The sequence below is a fragment of the Lipotes vexillifer genome, unplaced genomic scaffold (genome assembly GCF_000442215.2).
Source record: "Lipotes vexillifer unplaced genomic scaffold, Lipotes_vexillifer_v1.1 scaffold1011, whole genome shotgun sequence".
NCBI classification, from domain to species: domain Eukaryota; kingdom Metazoa; phylum Chordata; class Mammalia; order Artiodactyla; family Lipotidae; genus Lipotes; species Lipotes vexillifer.
In genome coordinates, this window is record NW_006787698.1 from 707,540 (window position 1) to 734,481 (window position 26,942).

The window sequence follows — 26,942 nt, forward strand, 5'->3', positions numbered from 1 at the left end:
CCTCCTCCCAGAGACATATCCCACGAGATCAGCCAATCACGGTGTCGAGCTCTCAACTTGACACCACCCACCACCAATCGCAGGGCGCCTGCTCCGTGCCAACGACAGGCGGCCGAGAAGAAGCCCCGCCCACCGCGGGAATATCAATAGGGGAGCCATGGGAGCAATGGAAGCCTCGGCTCTCGCGAGGATGCTCCCGGAGCTCCCCTCTTCCCGAGGAGGACCGTCACGTGACTAGGCCTCACCCAATCCGCGCGTGGGCTGCGGGGGTCGCCGCGGTTCCCGCCAAATACGAGCGCGGCGGCCGCGGCAGCAGCGGCGCGGGCGGGAGGGCGAGCAGCAGCGGCCGCCTGAACGGAGCCCGCGCCTCCGCCGCCTGAGGGGAGCTCGAGACGCCGCCGGGGCAATGCTGGAGGAACCGGAGTGCAGGGCGCCGGGCGCCCGCGGAGCGGCCGCAGGTCGGTTCCGGCCCACGCCGAGGGGAAGGGGGGTCGCGGCGCGCGGCCTGTGCGGACTGAGGCGACGGTTTGGGGGCGGACGGGCCTCCCGGCCCCGGGCCCGCTCCTCCCTGCCTGGCGTTCGGTCCGTGGAGCCGTTAACAATCCCGAGGAAGGGCCTTGCAGCCCGAAGGGCACCCTCCTTGACGTTTTTGTTGCAGCCGCAACCATTTTTTTTCCGGCACTTTTGCGTCAATTTGTCCTTCCAGAGCGCTTTGCGGTGACGGGTGTGTGTGTAGCCAGGAGGGGAAGCTGAGGCCCAGGGAGGCGAAAGGGACGGGTTTGCAGGTTACCGAGTGCGTTTGTGTCCCCTGGACAAGTTGGACCCTGCAGCGGCCCTGTGGCCGGGTGGGGAAACTGAGGTCCGGGGTCACACGGGCTCGGGGACCAGAACAGCTGCGTCTGCGGGTCAGGGCCAGCCCAGGTAGGCGGCCCGGATGGTAGGGGTCTCGGGTTCTTGATGCTGCCGGATATGCATGGTGAAGACCTGTCTTTCTGCTTCCTGTGTCTTGGGAGGGGGCTTTCTGGCGCCTGGCAGGCCCCCAAAACGTGGGGTGGTGAACCAAGGAAGACCAAATGGCTTGTCTCCCCTGCTTGACTCCCATTTTACCACCAGCACTTGGCACAATGCCTGGTACATAGTAGGTGCCCAATAAAGATGAGTTGGTTGAATGAACTAAGGGTTGGTAGGGACATCAACTAGTCTAGTTCAGGGTTTTTCAACCTCAGCATTACTGACATTTGGGGCCATCCTGTACGCTGTAGGGGGTCGAGCAGCATCCCTGACCTCCACCCATTAGATCTCAGTAGCAACATCTTCTTCCCAGTTGCGACAACCAAAAATGTATCCGAGGCATTGTCAAGAGGCCCCCTAGCTGAGAACCACTGTGCTAATTGTTTCCAGACTTCGGGATCTCAAAGAGACATAGAATTCATATAAATAAAGTTGGGACTGATTGTCATTTGACCCATTAAGCATGTTTAATTTAAAAGTTTTAAAAGCATCATCTGTTTTGACCATGCACCATAAAAGGGAAAGATGTTTTAATGCCAACTAAAATTAGGAGGGATATAATCTCAGGATAAAGAGCAGTGGTAAGTTTATACAGAAGTATTTGTTAATTTGTATGTGTACCTTTGAACAATCTGAATCCCTGGATGGGATCCCTTTTTATGTCGACCTGAGGTTGTTTCTGGGCCCCGGGTCACCTCTGTTCCACTTGCATCAAAGCTGGTGACTCAGGGCCATGCCAATAAGTCCTTGTGGTTGTCCTAAAAGTAAATTTAAGTGGCTAAAGATTATGTGTCCTTCAGCTGATGGGGGGAAATCCATGTTTTTGGTAACTGAAAACTTGAGAATGATATCTTGAAATGGGTAGAAAGGAAATATGAGTCTCTGAGTACTTTTCTTATATTCCAAGCTTGGAAGTGGGGAGAGCAGCTTCATCTAAGGGCAGCTGAGTTTTTTAAAAGGCCCTGATCTGCTTTTAAAAAATGCTCACTTGGGGAAGCCCACGTGCTGCGGAGCGGCTGGGCCCGTGAGCCGTGGCCGCTGAGCCAGCGCATCTGGAGCCTGTGCTCCGCAACGGGAGAGGGCACAACAGTGAGAGGCCCGCGTACCGCAATAAATAAATAAATAAAAATACTCGTATGTATCTTTTAAAAAAAAAATGTAGATTGGCCAAAATAACTAAACTAGACTTTTCCAAGCCAGATCTAGCAGGTGTCAGCTTCTAAACTTATTCTAGCCATTTGAAGATATTTATCCAAAGATTTGGTTCTGTTTATAGTCATTTCTGCATCAGCTTTGAAATCATTATGCTTTTTTTGAGATTTTTTGTGTGCGTGCAGGAAAACATTCTCCCTTATCACTTCTTGACAGCACTTCAGCTCCAGCTTGGAAAGCTTGAAATGCTTTAAGATGTATTACCTTTTATAAACTCTGTTTTGAAAGAAAATAAGCCCTATTCTAATTTTACAGGTATGTTGGTGGGGAGGGGTTGGTTTGGAGGAGGATGATTTGGGCTCATATGAATGGTGAAATCAGTGATACAATGTTTTCTCTCATCTCTACTTTTACTCAGTCTTCTTTTCATTGTCCCTGTTACTGTGTTCATTGGTTTCCCACTATGAGCCAGGCCCTGAGCCCGTGCCACAGGTACAGTGTGGAACAAGTTTCCCTGCTGTCATAAAGCTGGCGTTCTGATGGTGGGGGGAGACATGAACACAGAAGTCTCAGAGTGATAAGTGCTCAAGGGAAATAAAACGAGCTGTGACGGTGTCCAGGGCAGAATTTCTCAACTCATTAACATCTTGGGGCCAGATAATCCTCTGTCGTGGGGCTCAGTCCTGTGTGTTGCAGGATATTTAGAGTATCCCTGTCCCCTACCCACTAGATGCTGGTTGCACTCTCTCTCCAGTATGACAGCCCGAAATGTCCTTAGACGTCACCAAATGTTCCTGGGGAGGTGGGATTAGGGGCGAAATCAGGCACACTGGACAACCACTTTGTACACAGTAGGTACTGCGTGTGTGTTTGCTGCTTCATTATTTCCAGCACTTAATAACTTATCCTTTGACACTTATTCACAGCCATGGATTGCAAAGACAGACCAGCTTTTCCAGTCAAGAAGTTAATACAAGGTAACTTTCTGGGAATGGGTTAAATATTTGTTCCTGGTTTATATCTTTCATTGTCCTCTCAATTATATTTTCCATTCCCCTTGAGCAGAGGCCATCTCTTGGGGTCCCCAGCAGAAGCCTCCAAGGGGCTGAAGGGGAGAAAACAGTTGCATCTTACAACTGGAAGCTGGGAAACCCGTTTCATTACACTGCTGTTGCCAGGAGCATATCCAGAGGTTGCCGCCCTTACAGTTGGATTTCTCTACTCCAGCACTATTGACATTTTGTAATGTTTTTGTCATGGGGGGCTGTCCTGTATACAGTGGAGAGTTTAGCAGCATTCCTAGCCTCATCTCCCAAGTCGTGACGTTTAATGTCTCCAGACATGGCAGGCACAGCTGCCCCTGGTTGAACAGCGTTTTATAGGAAGTGTCCCCAAATCCTTTCGCGTAAAAAGGGGGGTGGATTTACCCTTAGGCCAAGTTAGTGGCTGGACTGTATAAAAAAGGATGGTTTCTGGTTTTCAAAGCTTGGTTATCTGGTTCCCCTGTAGCAGTTTGCCTTCTCCTGTGTCAACTGATAGCAGGTTTGGTGTTGGTGGGAATCACAAGAAGGGCAACCGTCTTCTGAGGTTAAAAGGGGCAAACTATAGAATCCAAGGGCATGATAATTTTGTAAACTGACCAAAAACAGGCTTGTTTGTTGAGTGTATTATATTAGAAAATAGTTAATAAGATGTTTGGGCATTTGAGTACATGTGGACTTCTTGGGAAGTCACTCACCTGAACTTCCTCACTCTCTTGAGGTGTTGCTGTGTATCTCTTGGGACCAGCCAGAGGCTGGCATGCAGTGGGAGGGTACTTGTTTCACTGGCAAGAAAAGCTAACAGCTTGGGATGCTGGGAGCAGAATGAAGTCTTTCCTCAAATGGATCTATCTCTTTCGCTTTTCAGAGCCAGATGCACTTACCTTCAAACGAGATTTCCACCCATAATAAATAACTTAGGAATTTGAACTGAATCTCAAACATCAGAAAGTGTCTTCTCCTTTGAAATTCTTGCAATGTCCCCGCTATGAAAGCTTGTCATTTGTTTGTTTGTTTGTTTGTTGCTTTTGCTTTTAATTAGGATGTTGGAAAAGTACATAATGAGAAGATAACTCCTTTTTAAACTTTAGAAATTCCCCCCACCCCCAAGCACAGCAAGGTCGATTACTCATTGAGCATGTGGAATATTAAAGCATTGATTGTCACTCTTCACACTCTCACTGAACAGATGGCCTCCTTCTCTTTTGGTTTCAGCTCGTCTGCCGTTCAAGCGCCTGAATCTTGTCTCAAAGGAGAAGACCGACGACGGGTTGGACGACATGGGGGGCGCTCAGGGTGCTCCTGTGCAGGGTCATGTCCCTGGTTTAGAGACCTCTTTGGACCACTTGGAGGACAGCTGTCACATGGGCTCCGACATAGATTTTAGGCCAAAACTTGTCAACGGGAAGGGCCCCTTAGATAACTTTTTAAGAAGTCAAGTCGAAACCAGTATTGGCCAGACTGTGGTCATAATCGATTTGACGGAGGACTCGAGTGACCCACGGGACGGCACCGTGGGCCACGATAAGCTAAATTCTGCAGCCTCTCCCCCCCAGGAGAATGTAAACGGGGTCGCAGACGAAGCTAGAGACGACAGGGGGCTGCCAATGGTCAGTCAGAAGGACGAGCTGGCGTTTCCTGAAGAGGCCCTTTCAGACCTCCCGTGCAAAACAGAGGCTGAGGGTGCTGACTCGGGGGGCGCGGAGAGGAGGGGACTCGCACAGAAGGACTCGCCCCAAAGCTGCCCCGAGCTGACCGGTGGCCTGAGAACGTGCTCAGAGAAGGACCAGGACGGCTGGAGCGGGGCCAGGGGCATCCTGTTCAAGGGGAAGGTGCCTGTGGTCGTCCTGCAGGATATCCTGGCTGCCAGACCCCGAGCCAAGTCTCCTCCTGCCACACCTCCAGGCCAGGCTGTGCCCTCCGAGAGCGAGATGCTGGAGTCCAGCCCCGAAGAGGACTCTGTCCTGAGCCATTCTTCCCTGAGCTCCTCCTCTCCCACCAGCTCACCCGAGGGGCAGTCTGCACCCACCAAGCAGCACAGCAGCCCTAGCCCCCTCCCCACCTCCACACCCGTCCGCAGAGTGAGTATCTACCCCGAATCAGTGCCATCGGAATCCAGAGGCTTCTGGGTACGGCCCCTCCCTCTTCACCCAGGGACACTGTGTCCCCCAGATGGCTAGTGGCCGAGCAAGTGGCGTCAGAGACCAAGTCCTGTGACTTTCCGGCATCAAAAGCCATTGGGGTGTTTGGTTGTGTGTACATTGCAATGTGCTGATGGTTCCGTGAGTCGCCAGTGTGTCGGTACCATCCTGGTAGCGCTGTTCACACCTAATTAATGGTGCTGGTCGTCTCAGCCACTTTAGTGACTAACAGGTGTAAGCGAGCGGCTCTGACCCTTGACTCAGCCTTCAGCTTCAGCTCCCTGCACGCCTCCTGTTCCAACACAGACTCATAGGGCCGTTGCTGTAAGTAAGCAGCCAGTAAGCGTTGGTGGAGAGACCCCAAGATGGCAGGAAGAATAAAACAGAGGCATTCTTCAGGGTCAGCTCTTGTCAGCATGGCCTGCCCATCTTAAAAACCTCACCCAGAATGGTGAGAACAGGAGAGCCATGGCACCATGTTTAAGGACCTGGACGGGTGACTTTGGAAATGCCTGTTTTTGTTACTGGCTTCCAAGCGGCACAGTGGCCGATGTCTCTGTTCTCACGTGTCCTTGAGGTCCTGTGGGTAAAACTGATAGAATCAGTCAAGAATACCAAAGCATGCTGAACAGTGTTCTTTGGTTTTTTTTGGTTTTGTAGCACTTGTGTTTGTTCACATCAGGCTTTCACATAAGATTGGATCCTGGGGTGGGTTATTCATTTGCTAACTGTACCTGCTTAATCTGACCATAAACCACCAACCTTGATTGCTTTCTAAAATTTGATCTCTAAGGGACTAGTTATTTTTCTAGATGGTTCCATTTCTTGTCTTTTACCTCCTTGAGGAGATTGGAGAATGGGAAAAATGGCTTCCTATTTAGGTACACAAAATATCAATCAAGAGCAGGGTCGTCTTTTTTCCTTCTAAGTTTCTAAATGTGGCAGACTGACATACTCATTTTTTAATCTTCCATCTGAGCTTTTACCCAGACTCTCAAAATCCGAGTTTGAGTCCCTTGCCGTCAGCCATCTTGTTCTGTTCTGTCCATCCAGTTGCTCAGAATCCTTCCAGACTGCTGCTTCTGCTTTGCAGAGCTACTTTGTCACATGACTCATGACAGCCAGTGAACCTGGAGAGCAGGACATGTGCACATGTTTCCATTCTCCTTAATAGCTTCATTTTTTTTTTAAGTTTGTTCTTATGCCCATAGCCAAGCCTGAGGACTGGGAAGCCATGCAATTAGGCCTTGTCACAGAAGAGTGTTACTTCTTGTCCACTGGCTTGAGTGGCCATGCAACATCTGAGCACATGAAACCAAGTGGGCTGCGTTTAGGAAATCCTGCCTCTGAGACACTCAATCTGGGTCTGAACACAGGCTTGGAATTTTGAGATGTTCTAGAAGACAGTGTTACCACACAGCTTTGCAGGTAATTCATACTGAAGGTGGCGAAGCCTTCAGGCCCCCACCCCACCCCCGCCACCCAGCCTGTGGCAGTAAATCGCCCTAGTCACCCATAGGATGGGAGTAGAGCCCCGTGACTTTGGGTGACAACACAGGTATGAGAGCAAAATGGAATGATCACCAGGAGGTGCCTGAGGGCCTGGTGGAGACAGCCCACCTCGAGCCTCACACGCTCAGCTTTCTAGTTTAGCTCCTCACCTTTCGCGAGTGCTGGATTTCCTGGTTGGTTGGTTGCTTTCATGGTTGGTACCTGACTTTCACACCTTTCCCTGCTGTGGGCCCAAGTTTTTCCTGACCCCTGTGACTGTGGGGAATACTATTCTTCCGTTTTCCCTCTCTGTCTCCTCTTCTTCCTCTCCAGACTGTAGGCAGACACTTGTTGAAGGCTTACAGGTTGTTTCCTATTACCATGTCACGTGTGTGGTTTTTATTGGGCTCCGTTAGTTCTGGACTTGGAATCGTAAAATCTCTGCATTTGGAACCCCTAAGCATTTGCTGGTCCTCAATAGTGTGAGTGAGTGAGTGTGTGTGTGTGTGTGTGTGTGTGTGTGTGTGTGTGTGTGTGTGTCCCCTGAGAGAGCTTTGTTTCGTTTCTGTTTTTTAATATATTTATTTTTGGCTGCGTTGGGTTTTCGTTGCTGCGCGCGGGCTTTCTCTCATTGCGGCGAGCAGGCTTCTCATCGCGGTGGCTTCTCTTGTCATGGAGCACAGGCTCTAGGTGCACGGGCTTCAGTAGTTGCAGCACACGGGCTCAGTAGTTATGGCTCGTGGGCTCTGGAGTGCAGGCTCAGTAGTTGTGGCACATGGGCTTAGTTGCTTCGTGGCATGTGGAATCTTCCCAGACCAGGGATCGAACTTGCGTCATCTGCATTGACAGGCGGATTCTTAGCCACTGCGCCACCAGTGAAGTCCCTGTTTTGTTTTTTAAAGTACTCCCAGGAATCTAGAGAGTCCGACTTTGAAAAACAATTTAGGAACACCATTTTGAGATAATCCAGGGTCTCTTGATTAGCCAGAATGTGGCTATTTGTCATCAGAGCTTTTTACCACCTAGGATAGAACCATTTCTCCAGTTTGTTTGCAGTTAGATGTGTAATTCAGCCTACATTATTGATGACTCAAGATTATTGTTCCATAAAGGATTGTGTGGATACGGTGGTGTTACTGGAATCTGTGGCTTGCCTCTGTACAGACACTGGAACTATTTCCCAGGTAATTTAAATTATACCAGTATTAAATTCTCCATGTTTAAAAAAGATCACTGAAACATTGCAGCCCCCTTTGGCTTTTTTCTGTCCCCCAGGTTGTCACTATCTTCATCTTATATTTCTCTGTGTGGTGTGTATGTGAGAGATCCCTAGGAATAAACAGTATCATTTTTGTTTCTTTACATGGGCCGTATAGTGTAAATGTTTCTTTTTCATTCCAGGGTGTCTTAGCAATTTTTTTACATTGGGATGGGAAGATCTCTTTTTAACTGCTATATCATATGCTGATGGTCCCGTGATGGTGTGGATAAACTGCAGTTTGCATAGTCATTCTCCTTGATGGATATTTCTGTTGTCTCTAATTCTTGGCCTTGACAAACAATAATTGTCATGAGCTTCCCTGAGTGGTTAAGTGGAACTGCAGGCTCACAGGAACGGGCGTGTCAGTTTTTGCCTGCTCTCAATCCCCGCTGGACCAGTTAGGGTCGTGTCTCCCCTCCGCCTGCTGTCCCTCCCCTGCTGTCGGCTTTCTAGCTGCTGCGGGGCCTGTCCACAGCCACCTCTCCTCCCCTCGCTTACTGCTGCTTACTTGCTCTGGGCCTAGAAATTAGACCTCCTTATGTATCACATCAGAGTGAGTGGGCCCTAGGATTCTCCCGAATAAAGTGCAGGAATTTTACCTCACAGACGTGGTTATGTCTGCCTTGACTCTTTGGGGTAGTTGATGTGTGTGTTTCAACCTCATTGTGGAATCCTGGATCTTGTTTTTTGGTAGCTGAGTTCCAGGTCGGTAAAACGTGTGGCCTATATTTTGAGAGAGTTTTATAAATACTTGGGCCGAAGGTCAAGAAGATTAAAATTATATCTGTTCAGTAAGGTCTATCCGAGTGCCTGGTAAAGCAATAGAGATACTAGTTTTAAATAAAATCGTAACTGCTCTGGTTGTTGGATATCGTTAAGCCAGCTCTTGGTAGTCACGTCAACTCTCATTCCTGGACTCACAGCAAAGGGGAAGATTGTGAAAGGCACTGATTCTGCAGCTGAAATTCAACAAGTATGGGCAAGACCGAACAGATGCGTCTTGCTCCCCAAACACGCTCATATAGCAGTCTGGCAGTCACGTTTGGTGCTACCATCTTTGAACACAAAGGACAACGATATAGACACAGCACCTTACAAGTCCTGCTGTTAAATCCTTTCTTGTGGGGCTCAAGTCTGCAGGCTTGGCAGGCCAAGTGGATGCTGGAGAGGCAGATACTTTTTCTTAAGCCCTTGGTAAGACAGATTTGGCGTTTCTGTGGGCGCCTGCGCAGTGAGGTGGGATTGCCGCGCTCTCCCAATCACATGGCTTTCACGTGACGGTGCGCGGCCCTCTCCTGAGGGAAGGCTTAGTCCAGAAAGGACTCGGTGCGTCCTGAGTAAGAAGGACGTCTTAATCTGTAGTTTTTTTCAGTAGGAAGTCTTAGGGCGAGGCTTTCCCAGATAGAGGAAGCACTGTTTTTACATAGTTTTGTTGGCATGTCAGACAATTTCAAGAGAAGTGGGCTTTCGGTTATTCACCTCGTCTCATTTTCTGGCTGCCTCCTCAAGTCTAAAATGAGCCCGGGTGGGTATTTCTTTCCAGCCTGAATTCTCCCCATTGGTCTTCCATGCACTGAATGGTCTGTTCGCCAGGATTCCCTGCTCTGGAGGTAGCTTAGGCCAGTAGCCTGGACTCCTTGTGCGTATTCCTACCTGGGACCATTTAGCCAGCATGATGAGGGAGTCCAGCCATGTCTTGGTCAGTTCTTGTAGCCCATGCTCAATTTGAAGCAGGACGATAGAGAATGCTGTGCTCTAGAACACAGGGGTTCTAGACCAGATTGCCACCTCTGGCCAGCTGACTTTTCTTCCTGGGCGTTTACTCTGTGTTCTAAGAAGCAGGGCTGCGCTGGGCAGGGGGTACAAACATGGGAATCCAGCCTGTAAACGTGTCTTACTTGACTCACAGGGTGTAGACATTACAGCAGACCTTGGTTCCAGACCCCCACAGTAAAGCGAGTATCACAATAAAGTGAGTCACGTGGATCTGTTGCCCGGTGCATATAAAAGTTTTGTTTACACTGTACTGTAGTCTATTTAGTGTGCAGTAGCATTATGTCTGAAAGAAGAACATACCTTAATTAAAAAATACTTCACTGCAAAAAACGCTGTTGTCTGAGCCTTCAGCAAGTCGTCATCTTTGCAATAGTAACATCAAAGATCACTGACCACAGATCACCATAACAAGTACGATAATGATGAAAAAGTTTGAAATGTGAGAATTACCTAAATGTGACACAGAGACACAAAGGGAGCAAATGCTGTTGGGAAAATGGCGTTGTGTTGGTATGCCTGTACTCACACAGGAAATTACCACTGTCAGCCTCTCCGGGGAGAAGCAGAAGGGGCAGCAGCAGTCCTGGGCTGCATGCCTGTAAGACTTCGTCCTCTGTGGCCAGGGCGCCTCCTCTCCAGGTGCCTACAGACTTACCACTCTGTGTCTCCCTGACACCAAGGCCCCTGGCTGTGGCTTCTTATTTCCAGTTTGGCCTCCTACGTGTTTTGGTTATCTGCCTCCCGGTCTCCCCTTTTATCCCCACGTGCGTTGGAGTTTGTGACCCAACTAAGAAGTTTTGGTTCTGTTTGCTGGAACTGGTACCTGGAAAGGTTTTCACTGTTGTTGTTTTACATTGTTTTCTCCTTGCCCTCCCCAGGGACTGTGCGGTATGTTAAACGTGTTAAAGTGATTGAAACAACCCGTGTTTACAGATCAATGTCTTTCCTTTCAGATAAGTAAGAAATTGGTCAGAGGCTCTGCAGAGAAGAACAAGATGAGACTGCAAAGAGTAAGACATGTCCCCTGAAATAGAAAGTTCCCTGGGTGCGCTTTTTGCAGTAAATAGGAAGCAAAGTCCTTTGCCCTTCTCTGGCCCCGTTTTCACTCTCCACTGCTTGTTCTGAGCATTATTTTGATTCTTGCTTCATTTTGCATAACTGGGCCTCGTGCTTATGGGTTGCATCATTTTTAGGTTTATTGAATCCTAAGGTTTTGCACGTAGGCTTTTCTAAGCTCTTATTATAATTAGTTCTGACTGCCGTAATAGTTGGGCAGCCCCACTGTAGTTTAAAATTGCCATAAAAAGAACCCAGTGGCTCTCCCTGCACCCTAGCCTCCTACGCGCGTAGATTGAAGTTCCATCCCTTCCCAGGCGCTGTACCATGGTGGCCCCTATATCAGATGGGGGATTACTGTTTAGTGGTTCCCTGCTGAGCCTTCCATTCTGTTATCTGGAGGGCACCACGGTTCACACCCGCAGTGCAGGGGCCTTCTTCCTTACTGGATGAATTGCAGAGAAGGCCATGGCCTTCCCCGACCAGCTCACAGAAGGGGCGCTGATGACAGCTGGCTGTGCGCTCACCAGGCACTTCCTGTGCCGTCTGCCTTATGGCTGTGCTCGATTTTAGAGTTTATCTCATTCTTCGTTGTAGTTTCAGAGATGGGCACCTGTGGGGCGGGAGTGGGGAGGGCCTGATTCCAGAAGCCTCCTGTCCTCGTAGTTAGCAGGGGGAGACTCCTCCTCACCACCCAGCACTCGCGGCTGGTCTCGTTACTCAGTTACTCGATCCAGACCAGCCCCTTCTTCAGGTATCCCACGAGTCACCTGCGGAGGGTACCTGGCAGGGACTTGCTCAGATCTCTACCAGCATGCCTCCATGGCTCTTGTGAAGTGAGCAAACGTTGATCAGGGCAGAGGGTAGGATATTCTCTAGGGACAAGGGCATGATCATAGGCCCATACCAAAAGCTGAGTTGTCGGGCTTCTGCCAAAGGTGAGAAGCCCATCTTTGGTGGTTCCTGTCCTTGAGAATTACCCTGCGCTATGTTAGAAGGTAATGCCCTTCAGTCTGGGAGGTGAAACTTGTTTAATACAAAATCAAAATTATATAATAACCCAGCGCCCCAGGCCACATACGAATTCTTTGGAATGAGGAACTGATGTGATTAAAGATGTTCCTGCTTTAAAGAATATCCAAGAAACTAGCTGTTTCCGCCTGCTGGTGATGAAACGGCACTGCCATAGTCATAGAGATCACTCTGGGTCCTTTCTTAACATCTGACCTTTTCAGATCCCAAGAAATGTTTGTTCGTTTTGGTTTTTTGAGAAATGGTTTTAAAGATAAAAATAATTTTTTCTTTTGAGAAATGGCTGTAAAGATTAAAAAAATTTTTTTTCTCTTATTTTTTAATGTGTTCTCATCTGTTCCCCATTGTTTTTTGTTTTTGTTGTTTTAATATTTAATTAATTAGTTTATTTATTTGGTTGCGCCAGGTCTTAGTTGCAGCAGGCGGGCTCCTTAGCTGTGGCATGTGAACTCTTAGTTGCGGCATGCATGTGGGATCTAATTCCCTGACCAGGGATTGAACCCGGGTCCCCTGCATCGGGAGCGCGGAGTCTTATACACCGCGCCACCAGGGAAGTCTCAGTTCCCCCGCTGTTTTTAAGACTTGCTCGTCAGGTTCCCCCTCCTTGTCTCATCCCACTCTCCCATTTCAAGAGAAAGAAAAGAAACCCTATTGTCTGGAATAGTTTTGGGGGGACGGGAAGGAAAATGTTTTTGTTTCGAAGGTAGGGAGGCAAAACCTGTGGGTGTTTTTGTGTCTTTATTTCACCACAGCTTTCTGAGCAGATAAATGCAGTTCAGATCCAACAGCAGGTACCTGGAGTAGGCAGCCTAGAGGTGCTTACTTAATCTTTTTTAATTAAGTAAAAATTGACCCTCATCCCACGTTTGAAGACGGTGTCTTAAACGCATCTTACTTTGAATTGCCCAGAAGGTCCTGTGGCAGTCGGCTAACCCTCATCGCCTTTCTCATGACAGAAGGAAATGTAATGGACTGAAAAGCCCCCTCTTTGTAAGGACGCTGACCAGCAGGCTGCTCCCGGGGCTGGTTCCTTCGTGCCCCCCCTCCGCTTGCGCACGGCCGCCCCCGGATGCTGGCGTGGCCCTTTGTGGCATCCGCGGGGCTGAGCTGTGGACCGTCTCCCGTGCAGGATAAGGAGCGCCTTGGCAAGCAGCTGAAGCTCCGGGCCGAGAAGGAGGAGAAGGAGAAGCTGAGGGAGGAGGCCAGGCGGGCCAAGGAGGAGGCCAGAAAGAAGAGGGAGGAGGAGAAGGAGCTGAGGGAGAAGGAGCGGCGCGAGAAGCGGGAGAAGGATGAGAAGGAGAAGGCGGAGAAGCAGCGGCGCAAGGAGGAGCGGCGCAAGGAGCGCCAGGAGGCCCTGGAGTGCGTGCCCCTCCCCCTCCCCTCCCCTCCCCTCCCCAGCCTGTTTCTTCTGTAGGAAGCAGCCAACAGCTGCCTAGAAGTTGATAAACCGGCAGGTTCTCCTGCGGGGTGCGCTATCATCCCCCCAAACCCCCCACTGCACCTGCTTGTCCTCTCCCATCCCAAACACGGAATTCAAACCCAAGCCAGGGCAGACTTTCAGACAACCTGACTGAGCAACAAGATGGTCTGAAAACAGCTTCAGCTTTGCAACCATCTCTACGATGCGGTAAACTGGGGGCTTTTAACTCCCCTCCTCTCCCCTCCCCTCCCCCTCCCCCTCCCCATGCCTGGCCTTGTCCCTGTCCCGGACGATTGCCGGGCGTGGGCCGGGCCTGTGCTGGTTGGTGAAGCTGAGTTTGATGTCTCTTAGGGCTAAGCTGGAGGAGAAGCGGAAAAGGGAAGAGGAGAAGCGGTTGAGAGAAGAAGAAAAGGTAGCATGTTCTCCCAGAACTTGCATCTTCTTGTGTGTTTGAGAAGCGGGGTCTTTTGCCTGACTATTGCTGGATATCGGATATCGTCCCAGAGGTAGTGGGAAGCGGGGCGGAGGGCCCAGAGACTGACACGTGCCTGCTGGCTTGACATCCCCATCCTTCTGCAGCTCTGACCTTTTGAGGCTGCCTGGTACCCGCTTGTGGGTTTTGAGAGCTAACATCAAAATAATGCTTTCAACCTAAAAATGCTTGGGGTTCAGTTCTAGGGGCTTTTGCATGTTTTAAAACAGTTTCTCTTCATATCTTCCTCATCCTCCTCTTCTCTTACATTGCAGCGCATTAAAGCCGAGAAGGCGGAAATCACGAGGTTCTTTCAGAAACCAAAGACTCCACAGGCCCCCAAGGTGAGCAACTGGCTTCCTTTGGCTTTACTTTTGGCCTTTGTCAGGCTGTTCCTTTTAAAAAATAAAAAGACGTCTTCTGACCCACTGGCTCTGCTTTCATCAAGAGGAGCCTTTGCTTGCCCAGGGAGCTTTGATGTCTGGTAGAATCTGGAGGTTCGATATCTTGTCATTCAGTGTGTGCTCAAAAAGGCAAAAAGTGGCACGTTTGCTAAAACTGCCAAGCGTTTAGAGGTTGCTTCGTCAACAGTTTTGTGCTGGGAGCCGTGTGGGAAGGTGTAAGGGAGGAAGACCCGGTCCTCACCCTCGGAGATTTTCTGCTCAACATAGAAGACAAGGTTGAGCATAAAACATGTGGGACTCAGCACAGGATTCTGCTTCCCCATCTGCCATCCGGTCACCTTCTAGACCATCCTCTGCCTGTGGAGACCCCAGACCTCCGTCCCCCACCTCCCTCCATGCTCCAGAGGTGTGACCCACCTCCTCTGATACAAGGGTGTCCTTCCAGATCTTTCTCTGGGCGCGTGCATCTCTTCGTATATTTATGTAGGTAACAAATCATGAATTTATTATGTTACTACTTTGTTCGCTTAGCCCTATTTTGGATTCTTGCCATGTTGGCCTCTCTTCATTCTTTTTCGTTGCTGCATAAAGTGTCGTGGTGTGGGTGGCATCCTTGTTGATATCCCCCTCCCCTGTTGATCCCCCCCAAACGGTGCATGGATGTCACCAGCACACCTCTAAGGATGCAGACTTGCCACTATGTCCGGGGGACACAACAATGACAGAGTTGTATTTGTTATTGTCCAAGTGCCCTCCCAGCAGGAAATGCTGATGGACCGTCTCCCGTCCCCACAGTGCGTCAAAATATGTCTTCTCCGCCTACTTACTGCCAGCACTGGGTGTGACGAATTTTCTTATAACTGCCGACCTGATGGGTGAAAAATACGTATCTTTGTTTCACTTTGTTTTTCCTTGATTCTCAGTGCAGTTGAACATCTTTTCATGTTTGCTTGCCATTTTATTTCTTTTTCTGTGACTTGCCAGTTCCTGTTTCTGCCCATGTTTCTATAGGATAGGCTTTTTCCCCTATCTCTGGTTCTTTATATAGTCTGGGTTTTCATTCTTGGTGGGGTACACTACACATACTTCCTTCAGTCCATTCCTTCCCCCTTGACTTGTTGATGGTGTCTCGTTGTACAGAAATTTTTCGTTTTAATGTGAACATTTTTATTTTATCGTAATTGGCTTTTGCTTCGAAAGCCTTATGTATCCTGTGGTTATAGACACGTTCTAATTTTTTCCAGATTTTTTTTTTTTTTTAGCTTAAGTTTTGTTTTTTTTATGTTTATTTAGTTCCTTAGCTTAGCCGGAATTCTTTGTGCTTGTGGATTGGGGCATGGTCCTAATGTTTCCCCGTACGGATACCCGATGTTCCCAGCAGCTGTTAGTGAGGAGAACAGTCTGCTGGTTCTTGGCCTTGGCTGTGTGTTGGACTTATCAGGGAGCTTTAAAAATCACCGGAGCCTGGGGCTTCCCTGGTGGCGCAGTGGTTGAGAGTCCACCTGCCGATGCGGGGGACACGGGTTTGTGCCCCGGTCCGGGAGGATACCATGTGCCGCGGAGCGGCTAAGCCCGTGAACCATGGCCGCTGAGCCTGCGTGTCCGGAGCCTGTGCTCTGCGACGGTGAGAGGCCTGCATACCGCAAAAAAAAAAAAAAAATCTCTGGAGCCTGGATCCCATCCCAGAGAACCTGATGGGCCTGGCTTGGGCATCAGGATTTTAAACAGTTCCTGGGTGACCCTGCCATGCGACCCACAGTGAGGGTGCTGGCCTCAGCTGTTGTTTTCTTGCTGGGGTGAAAGGCTGGCCTTCTTATACCCAACCTCAGAGACGTACACGCTCCTCCTGACCCCCCATGTTGTCCTCACTTGCTGCCACCCTCGGGATCCGCTGACACAGACATTCACGATGCTGAAAGAGCTCCAAGAAGGGAACTCAAACCTACCAGGGTTGGGAATTTCTGGAGGTCCAGTAGTTAACACTCTGTGCTCCGAATGCAGGGGACACAGGTTCTATCCCTGGTCAGGGAACTAAGATCCCACATACTGCCTGGCACAGCCAAAAAAAAAAAACCTACCAGGGTTTACGGAGGAGGATTCTTAGGATACAGACACCCATGTTTCAGGTTCACGTCAGGCTTCAGCTCTGTTTCGAGTCATCTTGTAACAGTGTGGCGGGTCACTCTCCTAGGTCTCTGTTTGCTCATCAAGGTCTAATTATCTTAAAAAAAAAAAAAAATCCAGTGAGATCCGTCCTTTTCAGGAGTACTAATCAGCGAGTTCTGACGACGTACAGGGCCCTGCAGCCACCTCCGTCATCAAGATGTGGAGGATTTCCGTCCTCCCAGACGGCTCCCTCCTTCCACCTCAGCCCTGGTGGCTGCTGACACGGTCTCTGGCCCTGTAGTTTCGCCTTTTCCAGAAACCCACGTAAATGCCATCAAGCAGCGTGTGGCCTGTGTACGCGTCTCCTCTGACCTCCCAACCTGGACGACTCAAAAGCACCGGGCCTCACTTCCGGCAGCTCCTCACCGCTGCTGTGTGCGGGTCTGTCACAGTAGCAGTGCCATCATGCCCCTTCTCCATTTCAGACCCTGGCTGGTTCCTGTGGGAAGTTTGCCCCTTTTGAAATCAAAGAGCACATGGTCCTCGCCCCTCGCTGTCGGACCGCCTTCGACCAAGACCTCTGTGACCAGTTAGACCAGCTTCTCCGGCAGCAGAGCGGCGAATTCTCCTTCCTGAAAGATCTGAAAAGCCGGCGGCCCCTCACGTCTGGACCCACCGTGGCTTGTAACCAGAACACAGAGCTTTTTAACAGGTTAGTGCCGGCGGAGACTGCCGTTTGCCCATTGGTGATGTCAGAGAGCCCTGGGCGGCCCGGGCAGACCCCTGTGTTCTGGTTGCTCCTGTGTCCCATGGCCTTGGCCGGTCCTCTCCCTCCCGGGCCTCAGGCCCCAGACTCGGCTGCTTCCCCAGACCTCTCTCTTCCGGCTTCCCCTGAGCCTCCAGAGTCTCCCGGGTGCGGTGGCTTCGCAGAAAGCCCTGCTTTGGAGGGCGGGTTGTGTGTGCCGGCCTCCCGGCAGGGCAGGAACATTCCCCACTCTTGCCTGTTTACCCGTCACACGCCGCCTTGGGGCAGCTGCTGGACAGTCGGGCTCCTCCCTCTCCTCGCGCCACGCCCGTGGAGTAAACGCTAGCCTGCTTCAGGGCAGGTGGCGCCTCCGCTTTGGGGCTGCCCTTCACCGCCCGCCGCCCTGGGGGGAAGGCCGCTGGTGGTGGGTGCGCGCGCCCCAGAAGGGCCTCTGAGCGGGGGTCTCTCCCCTCAGTGACATGGTGATCGTGGAGAGCAGCAAAGTGGACGGCGTCCCCGAAAGGAGGAGGTTTGGCAGGATGAAGCTGCTGCAGTTTTCCGAGAACCACCGGCCGGCCTACTGGGGGACGTGGAATAGGAAGACGACGGTCATCCACCCAAGGGACCCCTGGGCCCAGGACCGGGTGAGCATGCGGGCAGCTGCTCCCGACCCTCTGCGCTTCCTTCCCAGTGTGCCCTTGTCACTGGGCTCTGGGAATTCCCTGAGTGTTCTAGCCTTTGTGCTCTGCCTTCCCCTTCCGCCCTGAGGACGACAGTGACCACCGCATGTTTGCCCCCTCAGAGCCTCCTTGACTACGAGGTGGACAGCGACGAGGAGTGGGAGGAGGACGAGCCGGGGGAGTCCCTCTCCCACAGCGAAGGGGTGAGCGCGGCCGGGCTGCTTACGGCTTCCGGGCCGGGCTCCCTCACACGTAGCGTCTGGGTTTATGGCTGTTCTGGGAAAACCTTACTGGGTTGCAGTAACCTGCCTGGCGGTGGACGGGCCCACCTGCTCGCTGCCTCACCGAGGGGCCCACCGCTCCCGCTGCTTTACGTCTGGGCCTTGCTTATCTGTTTCCTGCCTGACCCCCACCCCTGCTGGAGCACGATGGGGCTGGGTAATGGGATTTTGGCTGATCCTCAGGGTGTGCACAGGAATGAGACTGGAAGCAGTAGGAGGCTTTTTCTTTCTTAGGTGTTCACAGGTTAAAATTTTACGTGAAGCATGTGTTGTTTCCACACATCATGAACGTACTTTTTTCTCTTCTTGAGGATGACGACGATGAGGTGGGAGAGGATGAGGATGAGGACGATGGTTTCTTCGTGCCCCATGGGTACCTATCTGAGGATGAAGGAGTAACCGAGGTGAGGGGTGAACGGGGAGGGGATGGGTCCGGAGCTTGGTGGCCGCCAACCTGGGGGTGGTGACATAGGTCTCAGCCCACCCCCACGGCCGATTCCGCGTAGACCTCGCTCCCCACAGCCTCAGAGGCTCAGCACTCCCGCCCCCCCCAGCTTTCTCAGTTCTGCCAGATGGTGGGACTGTTGAGAGAGCCATTTCTAGGGCTCCGAAGGCCTGCCAGGTCGTGGTGTTTGGGTAGTGGGGAAGCTGACAGGGCTGATGCCACTGCGGGAGTGACTTGTCTCAGAGCCAGACCTGCAGGGCCTGTGTTCTTCGTACGTTCCCAGCCAACGAGGCAGACAGGTCTCGTTGGGCCCGCAGTGTATCTGCCTTAGACAGTGGCATCAGTCTGGGGTGGGAGAGGGCCAGGCATGGTGATTTCCGCTTCAGGATCACATGTTAATCAGAAAACCCACAGTGGTGTTAAGAGGCTTACTGGCGAGGTAATAAAAAATACCTGTGACTATCTAGGGATGGCCAGAGGGGGCAGATGCACCTAAGGCACCAAATGGGGGAAAGTGCCAGTTATCATTCAATCCGAAAATGCTCTCTGCCCGTTTTATCACCCGTTGGGGATTGGAAGGTGGGTGGGTGCCATTCCTCACTGGCCCGCCCCTGCACGTGCCCTCACTGCCCCAGAGGCTGGGATCACGGGTGCCGGGGAGGGGGACCCTGAGCAAGCGTCTGTTCCTCTCTAACCTGCAAGGAGTGTGCCGACCCGGAGAACCACAAAGTTCGCCAGAAACTGAAGGCCAAGGAGTGGGACGAGTTTCTGGCCAAGGGGAAGAGGTTCCGCATCCTCCAGCCCCTGAAGATCGGCTGTGTCTGGGCGGCCGACAGGGACAGCGGAGCTGACCTGAAGGTGCTGCAGCAGTTCACGGCCTGCGTGCTGGAGACCGCACCGCCCGAGGAGGAGCAGACGCCCAAGGCCTCCAAGAGAGAGAAGAAGGACCAGCAGAGTGAGTGTCGGACGGGGGGCCTGGGGGGCCCGGGGCAGGCAGGAGACGCCCAGGCACGTGGCGTGGTAATTCAGAAGTTCTTCAAAATAGTAGCAAAAGCCAGCGCTTGTTGAGCACGTGTGTCCTTTCTGTGACACTCATGGGAGCAGCACGGGGCAGCCATTCAGTCGGCCCGTTTGCCCAACCAGCACACACATCCCTAGCTCTTCAAAGCCGGGGAAGGCCCGCCACTCAGAAGCAGAACGTGAGGACTGTTACTAAGGAAACAGGCGCATGAAGTGAAACATGACAGTTTATCGCAATGAGTCCTGCCTCCTGGGGCTTGGGCCTCTCAGAATTTCTTCTGGAGCAAGTTCATGTGTCTTAAGTCCACCCATAAAAAGCCACCCGCACTAAACCTATCGTGGTTGGTCATTTCGTGATGTTGGTAAGCATTTTGCTGCTCACCTTAAACTTACATGGTGCTGTGTGTTGATTATATCTCAATAAAACCAGAAGGGAAAAAAAGGCCACCCGAAGCTGACCGTGTTTCTCGGCCTCGGTGACAGGTTGGGGAACCCGGGTGCCACGTTTATCCCATCCTGCCCCGAGTCTCATCCACGTGTCCCCCTCTCCCTGCCAGTCTTGGCGCAGCTGCTCCCGCTGTTGCACGGGAACGTGAATGGCAGCAAAGTGATCATCCGGGAGTTCCAGGAGTGCTGCCGCCGAGGACTGCTCAGCAAGGACGCCGGCAGCCCTGAGCTCAGCGCCGCCAGCCCCCCGAGCCCTGGCCATTCCCGCCCACAGACCCCCACCGCCGGCGAGGACACCGCCGTCCCCTCCAAGGCCAGGCTCAAGCGGATTATTTCTGAGAACTCGGTGTATGAGAAGAGACCCGACTACAGGATGTGCTGGTACGTCCACCCACAGGTGCTAAAGAGCTTTGCCCAGGAGCACCTGCCCGTGCCCTGCCAGTGGAGTTACATCACCACAGTGCCCTCGGGCACCAGGGAGGACAGTGGCAGCGTCCCCGCCGCAGGGCCCAGCCAGGGGACGCCTGTCTCGCTCAAGAGGAAGTCGGTGGGCAGCATGTGCATCACCCAGTTCATGAAGAAGCGCCGGCATGACGGGCAGGTGAGACCCCGCAGCGGCTTTGTTATCTTTAACAATCTTTCGTTTGAGAGCAGTTTTCGATTTACAGCAAAATTGAGGTGACAAAACTGACCAAAATTGAGGGGAAGGTACAGAGATTTCCCGTGTGCCCCCTGCCCCCGCCACGCACAGCCTTCCCCAGTATCAGTGTCCCCAGCCAGAGCTGTGCAGCAGTTGCAACTGATGAACCTACGTGGACACGTCACTGTCACCCAGACTTTGTGGTTTACTAGCGTTCATTCTTGGTGCTGTGCATCCTGTGGGTTTGGACAGATGTATGAGGACTTGTATCCAGCATTACAGTGTCATACAGAATAGCGCCACTGCCCTAAAAACCCCCATGATCCACCTATTCATCCCTCCCTCCCTCCAAGCCCTGGCAGCCACTCATCCGTTTAGTGTTTCCATGGGCTTCTTTCACTTAGTCATGTGCCTTTAAACTTCTTCCCTGTGTTTTCATGGCTTGAGAACTCATTTCTTTTTAGTGCTGAATAACGTTCCACGTCGTGGCTTTTATTTAGTTTTTGCACTCACTTAACACAGTTACTAAGCAGTTGCGCTGCACTAGGTACCCTGCTAGGCCTTGTAGACAGTGGTGAGCAAAACACCATCTAATGGGAGACACAGATGGGGGTCGGTGGAGCGGACAGCCAGCCACGTGATTGCAGCCTGACAGCGCGTGGAGGAGGAAGCGCGTGGCCCCGTGGGGACACGTGTTGCGAGAGGCCTGCCCTCGCCTGGTGGTGGGTGGGCTTCCTGAGAGACGCTGGTCCCTAGAGTGAAGTCTCCAGTGCTGCCTGGACACCCAGAGGCTGGGGCCCGAGCCTCGGCCTGGGTCCACGTTGGATTGTTCTTTCTCTTACTGGAATGTGGGCGTGAATGAGTCTCATCTTGTAGCTACTCTTACTGGAAACCTTGTGGTGTGAGCACTGGGTCCTCACTTTTTTCTTTTCTAAAGATAGATTTTATTCCTTACATTTTATTTACTTTTGGCTGCGTTGGGTCTTCGTTGCTGCACGTGGGCTTTCTCTAGTTGCGGCGAGCGGGGGCTACTCTTCGTTGCAGTGCGCAGGCTTCTTAGTGTGGTGGCTCCTCTTGTTGCGGAGCACAGGCTCTAGGCACGCGGCCTCAGTAGTTGTGGCACATGGGCTCTAGAGCACAGGCTCAGTAGTTGTGGCTCACGGGCTTAGTTGCTCCGCGGCATGTGGGATCTTCCCGGACCAGGGCTCAAACCTGTGTCCCCTGCATAGGCAGGTGGATTCCTAACCACTGCGCCACCAGGGAAGCCTCTAATTTTTAAAAAATCTTATTTATTTTTGGCTGTGTTTTGGGTCTTTTTTGCTGCACATGGGCTTTCTCTAGTGGTGAGCGGGGGGCTGCTCTTTGTTGCGGCACGAGGGCTTCTCATTGTGGTGGCTTCTCGTTACAGAGCACAGGCATGCACGCTGCAGCAGTTGTGGCACGCAGGCTCAGTAGTTGTGGTTCGCGGGCTCTAGAGCGCAGGCTTAGTAGTTGTGGCGCACGGGCTTAGTTGCTCCGCGGCATGTGGGATCTTCCCGGACCAGGGCTCGAACACGTGTCCCCTGCATTGGCAGGCAGATTCTTAAGCACTGCGCCACCAGGGAAGCCCACCGGGTCCTCACTTGAGGCAGGCATCTCACAGACCTAGAGATGTGGGGAGACTTGATTTTACGAGGAAGAGCTGGGTCTTCCGCTCACATCCCGGATTCTCCTCGGGGGCGCTGCCACTCCAGGAGCTGCTGCTGAAGGCTGGGTGGTGGCGGAGACAGAGGGGAGCCGGTGTGCGCCCCCCCCGCCCCACCCCCACCCCCTGCTCCTCTGCTGTTAGTGTGTGGCCATCGGGGTGAGGAGGCCGGGGGCAGGGCGGGGGCGGGGGGAACGGCTCCTGGAGTGATGTTTAGCCTTCTCCCTGTGGCCCATAGACCAATGAGGTCTCGGGTGCGACGTAAACCTGCTTCCTAAACTGTCACAGCAAGATGGACTGTCAGAACCGTCCAGTGTGGTCATGCCGGCTGTTCCTGCCACTCCCCAGCCCCTGTCCCTGTGAGGGCTGTGGACACGGCTTGGTACTGGGGGAGCCCACCTGGTGAGGAGTTGGGGGCCCCAGCCCCACAAACACTTCCCTCCCTGGGCCTTGACCCAAAACAATCCGTTATGTGTTCAAGCCGCAGAGCCTTTTAACGGTTGATGTCATTAGCCAGACAATCTTAGCAGGACCATGAGTGTGGCTGCTCTGGCTGAAACTGGCCAGAGAGCCCGTTTGAAAGGGGCTGGATCTGGAAGACCTCCTTAATGTCCTTATCCAAGCAGTGTTCGTGGGCTCCTGCCCCCATCAGCCCTCCCTTAGATTCTCGCAAGAGACACAGCTGTCTTCCTGAGCCCCTCTCTGCTCTTCCTCTCCTGGTGTGGCCGTCCCCACGCATGTTCATTGCCTGTGTTTCTCTACGTGGAAAACGACTGTTTAGCCCTTATTACTCTTCACGCCAGGCACTTGACGTGGATTCTTACATTTCATTGGTGCTTTATTGTTTACTGAGCTACCAGGAACGAGAAAATGCTCCCACATAAACTGGGTGCCCCTCCTCAGGTGAGAGGGGTTGATTCATGAGAGTTAGTAACGCCTTTCATCCCGCGAGACACACGTGAACAGCAGTCAGTGCGGCTTCCCCCGGTTCACGTGCCTTGAAGAGGCTCTGCGGTGTGGCGGGGACACACGGAAGGCTACACAGCTTGTGGTTCTGGTGTGCTGGCCCCAGCGGTTCTGATTCAGTGGGTGTGGGGTAGGTGCTAAAGTCTGCAGTTTAAAAGCCCCTTCTCAGGGAATCCCGTGGGAAGGCCCCAGGACCACAGCGTGGGCCAGCACAATGGGTGCATCTCAGGAAGGGAAGCTCAGAGCACCGGCTCTTCAGGGTGGTGGGGAGTCATCCCAGCTGCTCCTCTGAGTGCTCAAGGTGGGACACCCTGCTTGTGACAGCACTTGGTCCCCTGGGACTGTGCAGGCCTCAGGTATAAAGCCCCCTGCGTCACCTTAAACTCATGGGAGTTTGTCTCCAGCAACAAGAAGTCCAGAGCTTGTGAACATTGTCGTCCAGGGCCAAGCACCTCCTGTCGCACTCCCTCCTGCTTTAGTTTGTGGCCTTGTCTTCATGGTGGCAGAACGGCTGCTGCACCTCTAGCCAGCAAGACGAGGATGGCCAAGCCCACCCTGGGGAGGATTCCCGTTTGGCTGGAGGGGAGGCAGACTTCCACCTTATCTTTCTGACTGGAATGCTCTGGCATAGCCACCCCAGCCGCAAGAGAGGCTGGTTCAATGAGACCTTGACCGACAAAATGCTGGTTGGTTGATTTGGAAGGGCGGGTGGGAGGATAGCTCTGGGTGTGCGTTGAGCAGGGCCTGTGCTGCACGGTGCCAGCATAAAGCAGGAGCCACGGGTGGAAGTTTCTGAGGTCGGGATTGGAGGAGGCCTGGGAGCCTGCGGAATGCTTCCCCTTGTGTTTTGGTAAAGCCACTAACTGATCCTTCCACACGCTTGGGGGTAATTGTTGCTAAACTATGAATGCATATGAATAGTTTAGCTTGGGTTGGGCTTTTTCAATTTGTGGGAATTCTAAACTCTTTTCATTTAGAGTTCAAAGTAGCCATGCTACCTTATGGGTTTACAAGGTACCATGATCTAGTGAATCGAACAGGCTGAGGTCAGGTGCCAGTTCTGCCACCAAGTGTGTGTGTGGCCCCACGGCAGCTCAACCCTTTGGCCTTGGTCTTATTTTTACATGGGCCGGGGCTGCATTTGCCCTTTCCAGTCTCCATGCTTTGTGGTTCAGCGTCTTCCTACTCTGGAGGCTCACTTTCTGGCGCTGCACCCTCCCCTGCAGTAGTGACAGCAGTGTGGCGAGCTGTCCCATGGCCCTCAGCGCAGCAGGACTCGGGGTGCCGTCCTGAACCCTCACTTCAGAGGCTTGAAACCTGTTGCGTGCCTGCGGGGCTGTGGGCGGTGGTTCCTCTGAGAAGTCCTCATTTGTCTGCACTCGGCTTCCTGTCTGGAGGGCCCAGGGGCTGGGTAGAGCTCCAAGAGACACATCTGTCCCATCGCTCACCCGACCCAAACCAGTACCTCCAGGGCAGCGCGGGGGAGAGCTGCGCTGTCTGTTCGTCTTGGCCAGTCAGCTCTCTTGAGACAGGTAGCTGGAAACTGCCCACAGCATCCCCGGTGGTGCCCCTGCCTGCCTGGGGCCATTCCTGCCTTGGTGGCTCCCAGCCCGAGGAGCCCAGCGTGGAGCTTCTACACTAGCACTGACGGGGCTGCGAGCTTGAGCCCCGTCTGCCGGCCAGGCTGGGGGACCGTGGGCAAGGCGGACAGCCCCGGTGTGCTGTCGTCCCTTTTCCAGGCAAACGGAGACTTCTGTAGCAGAGGAACTCCAGGAGTGTTTTGAGAAATAGCCTCCCCGCGGAAGTAGCCCCAACTCCACCGCCTCTGCTGGCTCTTTGTTCATGTACAGAGTGTGAGCCGCGTGTGGATGGGTGATGTATAAAATCGGTCCTGTTACTTTCCACAGTCTGTCTCTCTGTCCCCTCTGGTGGAAGCCAATGAAAACAGCCTGGGAATCTCACTGTAAATCCCACCCTCCGTAGAGCCTTCCCACCCCTCCCAACCCCTGTCCACAGGGTGCAGATGGTGTCCTCACGGGCAGAACTGGTCGGAGCCTCAATCGGAGGGAGAGAGTTACCAAGCATCAGGCAGAGGGGATGAAGCTGTTGGGCAGAGAAGAAAACACTGACCAACTAACTTCTCAGCCACTTAATCCAAATCATAATTCAGAGAAAGTGTGTGCTTTATCCATCTCTCTTTCAAACCAAACCGGAAACCGAGAGTTCTAATTCAAAAACAATAAACAAATTATTTTTGTAATCAGGTAAATAACGATGGGGGTAGTTTTCAGAAACCTGAACATAATCAGTTCATTTGAGAGAACACCCCCAAAGTTGCCTTGGATCATAACCCATCAAACAGACTTCTCAAATTTTGTTGCCAGGATGGGCAGAGGAGGTCAGGAGTAGGGAAGCGGGTGGTGGGAGGGGTCACACTGTCCCTGTCTGCTGCTGCTGCTGCCGCTGCTGACGGCCATGCACCTTGTCTGTTCAGGTCGGAGCTGGGGACCTGGACGGCTTCCAGGCGGACACAGAGGAGGAGGAGGAGGAGGAAGGCGACTGTGTGATCATGGACATCTCGGATGTTGGGGGTGAGAAGGGTCCCAAACCCTCCTCTTTTCCTTCAGGCTGGCAGGAAAGGGAAGAACGGTTACGGTCACTCTCCCGCTTGCCTCTTGTGACTAACGGGGACTGAGTGAGGAGGCCCTGGAAGGCGCTGGGCAGGCCGGTCTGATGGTGGTGCGGGCAATAGGCTCCAGCCCAGGCCCTGGGCCGCCTGCCCTGGTCTGAAAGCTGCATTTAGGAAACCACAGACCTGAAGGTTGGTGGTGATGAGCCGTGTCAGGGAGGGAGGGTCCGGGGTGGGGTACCGGCACTGGCGAGGGGCAGCCTCTGAACCAAGCTTCCCAGGGGCAGTGAGCCCCAGGCTGGCCATCCTCGGCAGCATGAGCTCCAGCAAGCCACTGGGCCTTGTTGCCCACTTTCCTCATCTTTGCCACGGGCTTCCCCTGCTCTGGAGGGTCAAGGGTAAAGCCACTGGAAAGTGCCACGGAAGCACACGGGCTCGAGGTGGACGCGGCTGAAGCTCTAGTGAGGAGCGGGCAGCCTGCCCGGCCCCACAGCGGACACGGCAGCTGAAGCTCCTCCCTTTCTTGCTTTGCAGACATCCAGGCCCCATGTGGAACAACTGGAGCTGGGGGGTCTGTGGGAATGAACACCAGTGAGAGCCTCGTGGCCTCCAGCTCACTCGGCCCCTCCTGAGCGCCCCGACTGGCCCGTGTATGTACGTAGAATGGTTAGGGTATTTTCAATGCCACTCAGATACTTGAAAGTCCCAATTCCTGTGTAAAGAGCACTTTGTCCTGCTTTGCAGACCTCCCTGGAAGTTTGGAAAGTTTTATATAGGATGCTTGATTAGTTCTTTTTGATATTTGTAAAAATTTCCCCCCCAAAGCTGCATATTATTCTGTCCCTTAATAAAGCATTATTGTGATGTGATGACCTGCACGGGGAAAGCCTGGTTGTGCTCTCTGGACCCCTGGCAGGCACTGTGATGAGATGCTTGTAAATAAATTGAAGCCTCTTGGGTGCGGCGTGGCACCCGGACCTGACATGGATCTGTATAAACTATTGTCTAGACTGACCTAGCATGTCTGTCATCTTTTCAAACAC

At 52.5% G+C, this 26,942-nt stretch overlaps 1 protein-coding gene across 1 annotated transcript; it reads left to right on the plus strand.

Annotated features, from left to right (window-relative positions):
* The first annotated feature begins 303 nt into the window (after positions 1–303).
* Positions 304–26,907, plus strand: CHAF1A (chromatin assembly factor 1 subunit A). The gene is made up of 15 exons (XM_007460528.1): positions 304–458; positions 3,090–3,140; positions 4,419–5,284; positions 10,826–10,882; positions 13,090–13,319; positions 13,732–13,792; positions 14,128–14,196; positions 16,848–17,074; positions 17,583–17,751; positions 17,910–17,990; positions 18,380–18,472; positions 19,216–19,468; positions 20,091–20,581; positions 25,765–25,861; positions 26,434–26,907. The coding sequence occupies exons 1-15, from the start codon at positions 407–409 to the stop codon at positions 26,529–26,531; spliced, it is 2,895 nt and encodes a 964-aa protein (XP_007460590.1). The 5' UTR covers positions 304–406; the 3' UTR covers positions 26,532–26,907.
* Positions 26,908–26,942: the final 35 nt, after the last annotated feature.